The sequence below is a fragment of the Impatiens glandulifera genome, chromosome 2, assembly GCF_907164915.1.
Source record: "Impatiens glandulifera chromosome 2, dImpGla2.1, whole genome shotgun sequence".
NCBI lineage: Eukaryota > Viridiplantae > Streptophyta > Magnoliopsida > Ericales > Balsaminaceae > Impatiens > Impatiens glandulifera.
The window spans coordinates 57,095,701-57,106,855 of NC_061863.1; the positions used below are offsets into that span (position 1 = coordinate 57,095,701).

The 11,155-nt window shown below is 30.7% G+C and overlaps 2 protein-coding genes across 4 annotated transcripts; one reads left to right on the top strand and one right to left on the bottom strand.

The window, feature by feature from the left end:
• Positions 1-3,068: 3,068 nt before the first annotated feature.
• Positions 3,069-7,674, top strand: LOC124925637 (pentatricopeptide repeat-containing protein At3g06920-like). Of its 3 annotated transcripts, XM_047465697.1 has the most exons (6): positions 3,069-3,215; positions 3,485-3,587; positions 3,904-4,187; positions 4,358-7,055; positions 7,196-7,288; positions 7,375-7,674. In XM_047465697.1, the coding sequence occupies exons 3-4, from the start codon at positions 4,151-4,153 to the stop codon at positions 6,931-6,933; spliced, it is 2,613 nt and encodes an 870-aa protein (XP_047321653.1). In that variant the 5' UTR covers positions 3,069-3,215; positions 3,485-3,587; positions 3,904-4,150; the 3' UTR covers positions 6,934-7,055; positions 7,196-7,288; positions 7,375-7,674. The 3 variants fall into 3 exon arrangements, with proteins under 3 accessions (XP_047321653.1, XP_047321652.1, XP_047321654.1); XM_047465696.1 differs by lacking the exon at positions 3,485-3,587 and having other exon boundaries at positions 3,071-3,215; XM_047465698.1 differs by lacking the exon at positions 3,485-3,587 and having other exon boundaries at positions 3,071-3,215; positions 7,196-7,283.
• A 522-nt stretch (positions 7,675-8,196) lies between these two features.
• Positions 8,197-10,050, bottom strand: LOC124927201 (proteasome assembly chaperone 4). The gene is made up of 6 exons (XM_047467572.1): positions 9,908-10,050; positions 9,603-9,786; positions 9,435-9,503; positions 8,736-8,811; positions 8,584-8,648; positions 8,197-8,477 (listed from the first exon to the last, which is right to left on the bottom strand). Exons 1-6 carry the CDS (start codon positions 9,937-9,939, stop codon positions 8,397-8,399), a joined length of 507 nt encoding a protein of 168 aa, XP_047323528.1. The 5' UTR covers positions 9,940-10,050; the 3' UTR covers positions 8,197-8,396.
• Between the last annotated feature and the right edge of the window lie 1,105 nt (positions 10,051-11,155).

Below are 11,155 nucleotides of genomic sequence, written 5' to 3' on the forward strand. Positions count from 1 at the left end.
AAGGAAACCAGTCAATTTAGTGTTGTTCTTAATGTATAAACACTTTTTTTTTTTAAGTATACAACTCTATATAGTTAGGGCACTCCTTGTGTCTAATCTAATAAACACGGCACTGCATAAATGGTTATTAGAATATTTTTGTTTGTATCTGGTAAAAATAAAATAAATATTAATTTTAAGTTGTAAAAAATGATCAAATAAGTAACCATATATATATATAAATGTAAAAACAAACAAGAACCGTATCCCTACTACTTTTGGGTAACCTTATCCCAATAACTGCACAAGGGCACAACCGCACGAGTACTAATTCATGTCGGACTGTTTTGTATGTATTATCTTTAAAATAATATAATCAAATTTGATTTAAAAAAATATATATTTAGATTTATTTATTTTTTAAAACAATAATTTAATGTAATGTTGTGTTTTATTTGAGTTTTAATTATTTGCAAACTCAAAATTGAAATATTGAGAAGTTGAGATACTTTTTGTTTTTTATATTATTTTTAAAACCCAAATTCTTACAAATTTATAAGTTTAGAAGTTTGTTGTTTAAAAATTAAAAAATTAAAATAAAATTAATAAGCAACAAATTGACCATTTCTATATTATATTTTATTTATCTTCAAATAATTGGTGACTTTTCTTATTTTATTTATCTTCAAATAATTGGTGACTTTTCTTAACAATGTGCTTCTACTTAAACTTGTTTATTCGAAGATTATATTAAATTTGTCTTTATTTATTTATTAGACTATATTTTTAATATTTTTATTTATTTATTTGAATATAACTTATTTTAAAATAATTTTTAAAAAATTAAATATTATATTATTTTTATTATTATAAATTAAATTATTTAATTTATTAACTAAAATATTTTTTATGTTATTTTTTAAAAATTATTTTATCATTATATATTATTATATTTTAAATATTTTTACAAAAAAAATCAAAATTTTCAAAATTTATAAAAACAAAATTATTGAAATAATCCACATATTATTTAATTTATTTATTTGAATATAACTTATTTTAAAATAATTTTAACATAATTAAATATTATATTATTTTTATTATTATAAATTAAATTATTTGATTTATTAACTAAAATATTTTTTATGTTATTTTTTAAAAATGATTTTATCATTATATATTATTATCTCTTAAATATTTTAAAAAAATCAAAATTTTCTAAATTTATAAAACAAAATTATTAAAATAATTCACATATTATTCTAATAATCCTATATGCAACAATGGCCAGCTATTTAAGACATACTTTGTTAATTTATTTAATTTATTTAGAATAATATTTTGTTTTAACACATGTCTAAATAACATTTTTGGATTAATTAATTTTGTAAAAGTCAAAAAGGCTAGTTTGAAAGGTATGAGGTATCCTATAGATTTAAATCGGTTTGATGTTTATAACTATCAATTGTAAAAATGATATGAATAGTTGTTTATCACTCTAAAATTAAGAAAAGAATATATATTATGATTACACACAATTAATATATATTATAATGTAGTTATTAGAGAGGTGTAGTATTTACTTTGAATTACTTCATATTTTTAGATGAGTGGATGGTTTTTAAACTCTCATATAAATGTAATGAATAAAATGGATATTTAACACTCATCATTATTTGAATTTATTTAACTAGCTGAACTATATAACATGTTTATATATATTTGTAATTGAATTAGCAAAATACTTGAATAGTTTTGATATATATTTTTTTATAAGAGTTTGATCTATTATATATAAAGAAATGATTAAGACAACAACTATTCACTTTGCATGTTTGAATAATCCATATATTTATCTAAACGCATAATTGTGAATCTGGTTCAGAATAGGTATATATATTAACCTAGTTTCTAATACTTAACAAATTGAGTATATGAAGAATTAATGAGGAGATTTTGGTGATGTTAATACAATATACTTATGAATGTGGTTCAGAATAGACATATAAATATATTTTATAATAGTTAATAATATTGATTATAAAAATTAAGTATGTGATGTTGAGATGTTAATTCTCTAAACTTAATAATGTAGTTCAAAACAGGCATAATTTTTAATCCTTAATATAATATTGATTATAAAAAATAACTAATTGATGTTTTGATGTTATATATATATAATGATGTTTAATTTTTAAAGTGTTCAGATTACGAGTCGAGAGTGGTTAATTTGGATATATATGTGAGAGTAAATGAGTACTTGAATCAGAGTGTGAGTTGACCTGCCCATAAATTTAAAACGGTTAAAAATAAAATTAAAAATATTATAAATATGTTTCGAACTTACACTATAATAAAATAAGTACAACCTTTAACCAACTAGACTAATAAAACTTTATATTTTAAATTCAACATCAAATTTAAAATAAACGCAAAAATTCACCAACTCTTTGATGAACGCGGAAATTCAATAAACGCGAGACAATCTTAACAATATAGTTTCAAATTTTTTAAGTAATCTATCTATTTATATATATATATATAAAATGATGCTTACTTTTAAAAGTGTCCGAATTGCCGGGTCGAGAGTTATGATTAATTTGAATATATATGTGAGAGTAAATTGATAATTTGGTCTATATATAATGATGTTTACTTTTCTAAGTGTCCGTATTGCCGGATCGAGAGCCGTGATTAATTTGGATATATATGTGAGAAAAATGAATACTTAAATCGGATTATAGGTTGATCCGTCTATAAACTTAAAACAGTTAAAAATAAAAATAAAATTGTTATTGGTAATTTTTTTTCACGATTTTTATATTATTAATCGTGCATTTGTATGTGTTATACATGTTAGTTTTTCTAAAACTAAAAAAACTTATTAATGTGATTCGAATAGGCATATTAACCTAGTTTTTAATCCTTAATAATATTGATTATAAAAAAGAGAGATGATTTTGCAATGTTAAATTATAAAATCTATTTAACTTATACTAAAGTATTAATAACATATAAAAAGTTTTCAAACATACTGTGAAAAATCAGGAATGTGGCCCAGTATAGCCGTAAGCCCACCACTTTTTTTTTTTTTTTTTTTTTTTGAGTTCAGACCAGAGCCACGATCTCCGTAGGCAATAGCACGGCTCAGCCTCACCTCAGGCAGTCGGCACTCGGCGGCAGCACGGCTCGATATCCGTCCAGCGGTCCAGCTGTCGTTCAGCCTCCGGTTCCAGGTACTATTTTTGAATTTATGGGTGAATTTCTCGGTGCCATTATACATAAAACATTGATTTTTGGATTGATTTATGAATCTTTAATTTTTCTTAACTAGTTAACTGCTGTTAGTCTCATAGTCTGTTTTTTTAAGGGTAGTTATAGTCTGTTTTCTTAGTAATTAGTATGTTAGACTGTTAGTTTTAGAAATTATGATTTAGGAATTAGGTTAAATATAAAATAATGTGAAGCTAAATGTTAAGAAAAAAACAAATTTTTGTAATTATAGGTACTCTATGACGATGATTAAAGGCAAAATTGACAAAGAGAGTGAGGTTTCATCGGTTTGGAAAACAAACTTCAGGATCTTATAACAGAAAAGTCACTAGCAGGTTCGGTTTCTGAAGTATTCAATGCAAAAAATTGAAGTTCTCTACATTCGAGTCATAAGTAAATCATACTATTAGAGAAGAAGAACAACAAGAATTTGGAAAATGGGAAATGGTGAACAGGTCAATGTTTATGAGTTGATAACAGATGCAGAATGGCAAACTCTTTCAATTTTCTTTCTTTTATTGAATTTGCTATGTATGCTAGTTCTTTTAAAAAAATGGCTTTCTTTTTAGCACTAGATGAATTTGCTATGCTTATTAATTCTTTCAATTTGTTTATTTATTATGTCTTTATTTGTATGACATTTGTCTTCAGGAAAAAACAAAATTTGGGTCTTGGGCAAACCTCAGGGACGGCACTAAACACCAGCAAGCTCTTCCAGTCTTTAAATTTTTATTTTTTGGCCGAAGACTGCACACTCTGTTCTCTCTCCCTAATGAACTCAAAATTCTACTCTGTTTTCATTACTACTGCTATTATCTATATACATCATCCATCAATGTATCTGCATCATTGACTACACTGAAGAGGCTAGAAGAAAGATCAGTTCACCTTCTTTAACATGAAGGTTCTTTTAAGACTTTTGATTCAGTGGAAAGGTTGTTACATTATCACCCTTCTCATTCTTTCTCAGATTGAATGTGGTTCAATTTCAATTTTTTTCTTTCGAAATTTATGCCAGTTCTGGTTAAAATCTTGGCAGTTTCTTACTATCTTTTATTGTTGTTAAACCAACTTATATAAAAAATGCTGTCCAATTTTTTAATAGGAAAGAAGGTTTCATCAAGACATGTATCTTCTATCAGTAGAAGTCATCATGAAGGCCTTCAATATATGGATAACCCGGAACAAGGGGTTGATAGAGTTTGCCAAATTATAGAGGGCGGTCCATGGGGGGCTTCAATAGAAAGTGCTTTGTCATTGCCTCATGCTGAAATGGTAATCCAAGTTCTAAGCAGACTCAATGACATTAACACAGCAGTGAACTACTTCCGATGGGCTGAGAGAATGACTGACCAACCCCATTCTCCAGAAGCATATAACTCACTCATAATGGTCATGGAAAGAACCAAACAGTTAGATCATCTAGAGCAGATTCTTGAAGAAATGAGCATTGCTGGATTCGGTCCATCTAACAGTACATGTCTCGACTTTGTCGTTAGCTCTGTCAACTCCCAAAGAGTGCAAGATGCATACGATTTTATCCTGACCATGAGGAAGTTCAAATTTCGGCCTGCATTTTCAGCTTATACAACTCTTATTAGTGCTTTATCCAAACCTGACCAATTGTTGACACTTTTTAACCAGATGCAGGAGTTAGGTTATGAAGTAAGTATTTATTTGTTCACTACTCTCATTCGCGTTTTATCCAAGGAAGGTCGGGTCGATGATGCTTTATCTATGCTAGATGCACTCAAAAGCAACTCAATTGAGTCTGATATTGTCCTTTATAATGTCTGCATAAATTGCTTTGGGAAAGCAGGTAAGGTTGATATGGCTTGGAAGTTCTTTCATGAGTTGAGAGCACATGGTCTTATGCCCGACGACATCACATACACTAGCTTGATAGTTGTCCTTTGCAAAGCTAATAGGGTTCAAGAAGCTTCTGAGCTATTTGAGCAGATGGAAGCCAACCGAAATGTCCCATGTGCATATGCTTATAACACAATGATCATGGGTTTTGGTTCAGCTGGGATGTTTGAGGAAGCATACAACTTACTGGAAAGGCAACGTCTAAAAGGTAGTATACCTAGTGTGATTGCGTATAATGGTATTCTCACATGTCTTGGGAAGAAGGGTAAAGTCAATGAAGCTATGAAGATCTTTGACGAAATGAAGAAAGACGCAAAACCAAATCTCACTACTTATAATATCATCATGGACGTACTTTGCAGGGCGGGCAAAATCGAGGCTGCTTTTGAAATCCGAGATACTATGAAAGAAGTTGACTTGTTTCCAAATATTTGGACAGTAAATATAATGATTGATAGACTGTGTAAGGCTCGGAAGCTGGATGAAGCATGTTCTATATTTGAAGGGTTGGATCACAAAGTTTGTACACCGAATGAATTAACCTTTTGTTCGCTCATCGATGGTTTGGGCCGAAGTGGAAGAGTAGACGATGCTTATGGGCTTTACAAGCATATGTTAAATTCAGGTAGGATTCCTGATGCCATAGTTTTTACTTCTCTTATTAGGAACTTCTTTATGTCTGGAAGGAAAGACGAGGGTCACCAAGTATACAAAGAAATGGTGGAAATGGGAGCTTCTCCCGACCTTCCCCTACTTAACACATACATGGATTGTGTTTTCAAAGCAGGTGAAACCGACAAAGGAAGGAAATTGTTTGATGAAATTAAAACATGGGGTTTTACTCCAAGTGTTCGTAGTTATTCTATATTAATCCATGGTCTCACAAAATCTGGTTTTGCACGTGAAACCTATAAGTTTTTCTATGCCATGCAAGAACAGGGATGTGTCTTAGACACGCTTGCTTACAACACTGTTATCGATGGATTCTGCAAGTCGGGTAAAATGGACAAGGCCTATGAGCTTTTGGAGGAAATGAAAGTAAAGGGTCACCCACCAACCGTTTTTACCTACGGTTCTGTTATTAATGGGTTAGCGAAGATTGATCGCCTAGACGAAGCTTACATGCTTTTTGAAGAGGCAAAATCCAACGGCCTAGATGTAAATCTAGTTGTGTATAGTTGTCTTATTGATGGGTTTGGGAAAGTGGGTAGAATCGACGAGGCTTATCTTATCATGGAAGAGTTGATGCAGAAGGGTTTGACCCCAAACGTTTACACATGGAATTGTCTTCTCAATGGGCTTGTAAAGGCGGAGGAAATAAATGAAGCACTTGTTTGCTTTAATTCAATGAAAGAGTTGAAATGTACTCCAAATGTTGTGACCTATGGAATTCTCATATACGGTCTTTGCAGGGTTCAGAAATTCAATAAAGCGTTTGTATTTTGGCAAGAAATGCGTAAAAAAGGGTTTGAACCGAATCTGATTACTTACACTAGTATGATCTCAGGGCTGGCGAAAGCCGGAAATATAGTAGAGGCAAAGGGACTCTTTCAAAGGTTCACTGCCAATGGTGGGAAACCTGATGCAGCCTGTTATAATACCATGATTGAGGGGTTAAGTATGGCGAACTGGGCCATGGAAGGGTTTTCTCTGTTTGAGGAAACTAGGAAAAAAGGGTGTAATATATATACGAAGACATGTTTTGTTCTTCTAGATGCTTTACACAGGGCTGAGTGTCTTGAGGAGGCTGCTGTTGTTGGTGCTGTTTTGAGGGAAACAACAAATGCTAAGCATGCTGTAAGATCCTTGTAAGAATTAGAACTTTTTTACTATAGTAAGGAACAAATGGATCTTGGAGTAAAAATAAGACTCTTTACTTCCGTTGGTGATTCCGAAAGATCAAGGCTTTAACCGGCCCTGAAATAGAAAACGAGGTAAAATTTTCTATCTCAACTTATATTTAGTTGCTGTTTTTCTTTGAAAACGAGTTTCTGGTCTAGAATTTGTTAAAAAAACATGTTTAGTTAATTGCCCACTTACCCACCCTTGTTGATTCATTATTTTTATTATCTAGGATGGAGATGATAAAATGGGAACCAAATTAAATATGATGCTGCTTCTCAACTGACATCATCTATGGATGTGATGCATTTGATGCTCAGGTCAGGTAGGTCTCACACACAAAAAAACAAATCCTCATCTCCAATTGTATGCTTATGGGTGTCCTTCCTTTCGTATGTTGTTATCTTAAAGGATGCATCTTTGCGAGTAACTGAACCAGATAAGATGTGGTCGGCGATGTTTAATGCTTGCTTGTGTGCTGTTTGTTAATATTGGACTCAAGAAGGAAGGCAAATAGTTTGGGCCGAACAAACTTAGAAAAATGGAATTTTGTGGCCAGCCATGTGGGGAAATAAACAGTGTTCATCTTTCTTTAGTGAATTTTGTAAAGGTTTATAGAGAAGCAAATACACACTCTAGTCTCTACATGTTATTGTGCCTGAAATTCTCCATAAAGTACGGCTTTCTTTGGTAATAAAGCTCAATTTTGCCCTTAAATCACTAATAGATTACATTTTATATCTGATTTTTTTTTTTTTTTTTTTTTTTTGTCTATTTTGATTGTGTTCTTTTGTCATTCTATAAATTGTAGTACTCTTACCTCTTGATATCACATTTTTATGATCTGAATGGTTCCTAAAAAAAATTCTATTCATTATGTATGTCAAAAACAATAAACAATCTATAAGATAAGCACGTTACAAGTAAAAAAAGACTAAAAATACACCCAAATGTTCGATAACAATGTTAAGTCTTATTTTCTGGTCAAGAGTTATCTAATGCTAAATTTGAAAATATTACTTCAATTAAATATGTGCATTAATATTTTAAGTTAGATGAAATATAATGAAAATGATACTTGCATACTAAAAAAATGAAGTTAAATCCACTCCTTTCTGATTAAAGTAAGTATAATTATTATTCAAACAAAGTTAAATAATTCATATTAAATTATTATCATTTATGTTGAATGAGTTAAAGTGTATAAGCAATTCGGTTTTAAACAGTTTGTCGGTTACATACACGAATGAAGTGCATTCATATATTTTGAGAAACATATTTTACAAGGCCAAATATTTCCCTGAAAGATAAATGATCTAACTCAAATACAAAGTTTACAGGGCTAGAAGATAAAGAAAATGCTCAAGAGGCTGGAGTCGATAAACTGTTCACAAACCATTAAATAGTAAGAATTGAGCTACATGCATGCATAATTAAGCTACTAATACTTTAGATTTGTTTTGGGTATACCCCAATTCCATGATCTTCTGTTTAAGCAGCTTCTCTGCGCTGGCCTAGACAAACAAACAAACAAAAAAGACATAAAGACAGCAGTAAGAATAACAAGTTTTTCGAAAATGGGTCTCATCGACCACCTATCATTTCTTTCCAAGTTTTTACCTCAAGCATTGGGCTGTTCTTCGGAAGATTACAAGCTAATATTATGTTCATACCAGTCTTCAAAACTGTGCACACAATAAAATTGTCAGATCACACATTTACATTGAAATATTTAACACTGTTTTTTTTTTAAATACCAAATCACAATTCACCTAATCTGCGAGCAATCCCAGATCCTGTATTATCAGAAGCTCCTCCAATAATGCTAGTCATACTTACTGTATTGTTCTGCACAAATCCGTCAAATAAAATACAAAATAGACATCTTAGCAACAATCTTTACACAGGGCTATGCAACATTGAAACATATATCTCAATGGGCTTCATTTGGAAACAAACTTTTTCAGCCAAATTTCTCATCAGGATATGGATTTCATTGAAAACAATGTGTATCTAAACTTAGTCAGGTCAAAATCTACATCCAGAAACTTACAAACTATCCAAATTTAATGATAATCAGACAGTTGGATCATTTGGAGGTGGTCAATTTCCGTTGTATCCCATCCAGCCACACCTTTATACCACATGAATATGAATCTGTATTGAGAGATTTTATTGATAGTTTCCCATCCAAGTCCAAACACAAAAGTGTTTTCAAATCATGTCAATGTGTTATGAACTCAAAAATATTTTGTTTTAATGCCAATATGAACTTCACAGTCTTTCAAAACCGCAGTCAAAGAAGATGAATGCTACTGCTGTCCATTAGATATAGATGAGAAATCGTTGCGAGACTAAGTTCAGTTTCCAAAATCTAGATCAAAATCAGGATGAGAAAAAAGGTGTTCCAAATTAAGCAGCCAATATGGATTTGCAAGCCAAACCTAATGCAAAATTGAAAACAGTCTTACAGGTCGAGTGGGTGCTGCTGCATATAAATGGCCAAGTTTAGCAGAACTGCAACCAACCCATGCAAAAATCTACATGTAAAAAAAAGGATTTCACGCTTCCTCAACAAAATCAATATCTAAAAGAATGGGGCACAAAATTAGCAATTCACAAAAAAAATCGTCAAAAACCTGTTTATGCAGAAAAATGATCTGAAAATGAAGGGAGACTCCATCAATGACCTCACTGAAACACGTAACCTGCACACCATCAGCATTGCTACTTGTGTTTGAGCTTTCTATTGAAGTAGAGGAAGGAGAAACTTCCAATTGTTTCATGCCAGGGGTAAGGAATTCAATAGGATGAATGTTATTGCTGTCAATTGGATAAACACAATCAGTGATAAACAGTTTTTGAACCTTTAAATCGTATGATTCTACCATTTCTAGTTGGATGAACGGAGTTGATAATTCACTGTATCAATATGCTGGCTGACCTATGATCAAAATTTTCAGGTAAGATTGACATCGCGACAAGGTTGATCCCCTGGTCGGCCGGAAAATCCTAGTTAGCACCGAAAGTCGAAGCTCGCACTGATTTTCAAAACCCAGTACAGTCGGCCACCGATGTTTCTTCTACCTAGAGACGAACTACTAATGGCAAAATGGTACATAGATAAAAGATATAACGGGCAGCTGGGCTGTAATCACGGGTCGGGCTTTCTATAACAAAGGCCCTAATTCAATCACATATTTTATAAAAAGATAAAATAAATAAGTAATAACTTTTTCTAATATATATATTTTTTTTGAAAAATATAATATTATAAATAGGCTATCTTATAAAGTTTGACAAGTTGGGTTATTTTAGGTTGACGGATTTCGGGTCTTCAGGTTAAGGTTAACGAGTTGATAGTAATTTCTTCAGGTTAAGGTTAACGAGTTGATAGTAATTTAAATCGGACATATTTAATAATTTGGGTCAAAATCTCTACTTGAACCTGATCTATTTATTTGTAATTGACTTGATTTATCTAACTAAACTCGTCAATCTCGATATAATTAATTTACATTTTCCTATTTCAAATTAAAATAACTCAAACACAAAACAAAAGCTAAATTACAAATTCATTTATAAAAACATTACAAAAGAAAAAGAGTTAGTGAATATGAAGAATAACACAAACTCAACAAAAAGAAACTTGTAAACGGGATTATCAGGTCTACTTTGGGTCATTTTAGGTCGACCTGATTTTGACCTGTTTATTAATTTGGTTAAACATGTCAACCTGATTTTGACCCAAATAAAAAAAGTACACGACACTAACGTGATTTTTCGTGTTTGGTCTGGATTGTGTTTTCGTGGTAAGGTCCAAAATTGTCAAAATACTATAAAGGTCTCAAACTTGTAATATTTATAGCATAACTCTATAAATAGGTGAGCAATTAGTACTTTATATACTTTTTATAAGTCATAGTTTTTTATGAAAAATTGTTTTTAATTATGGGCGTGTTTTTTTTGAATTTTTAAAAAAATTCAACAAAAATTAATTTTTCAATCAATCATTTTTAACAATAACATCATCCATTTCATTAATTAAAATACTAAAATACCCTCTATTTTAAATTATTATTTTTTATTTTATTTATATATCAATACCTTTTAAGTCTTTTTATAAAAAATAAACATCACTTTCTCAAAATTATCACCGATCACTGTATATTTTTCCTCTAAGATTTAAAAA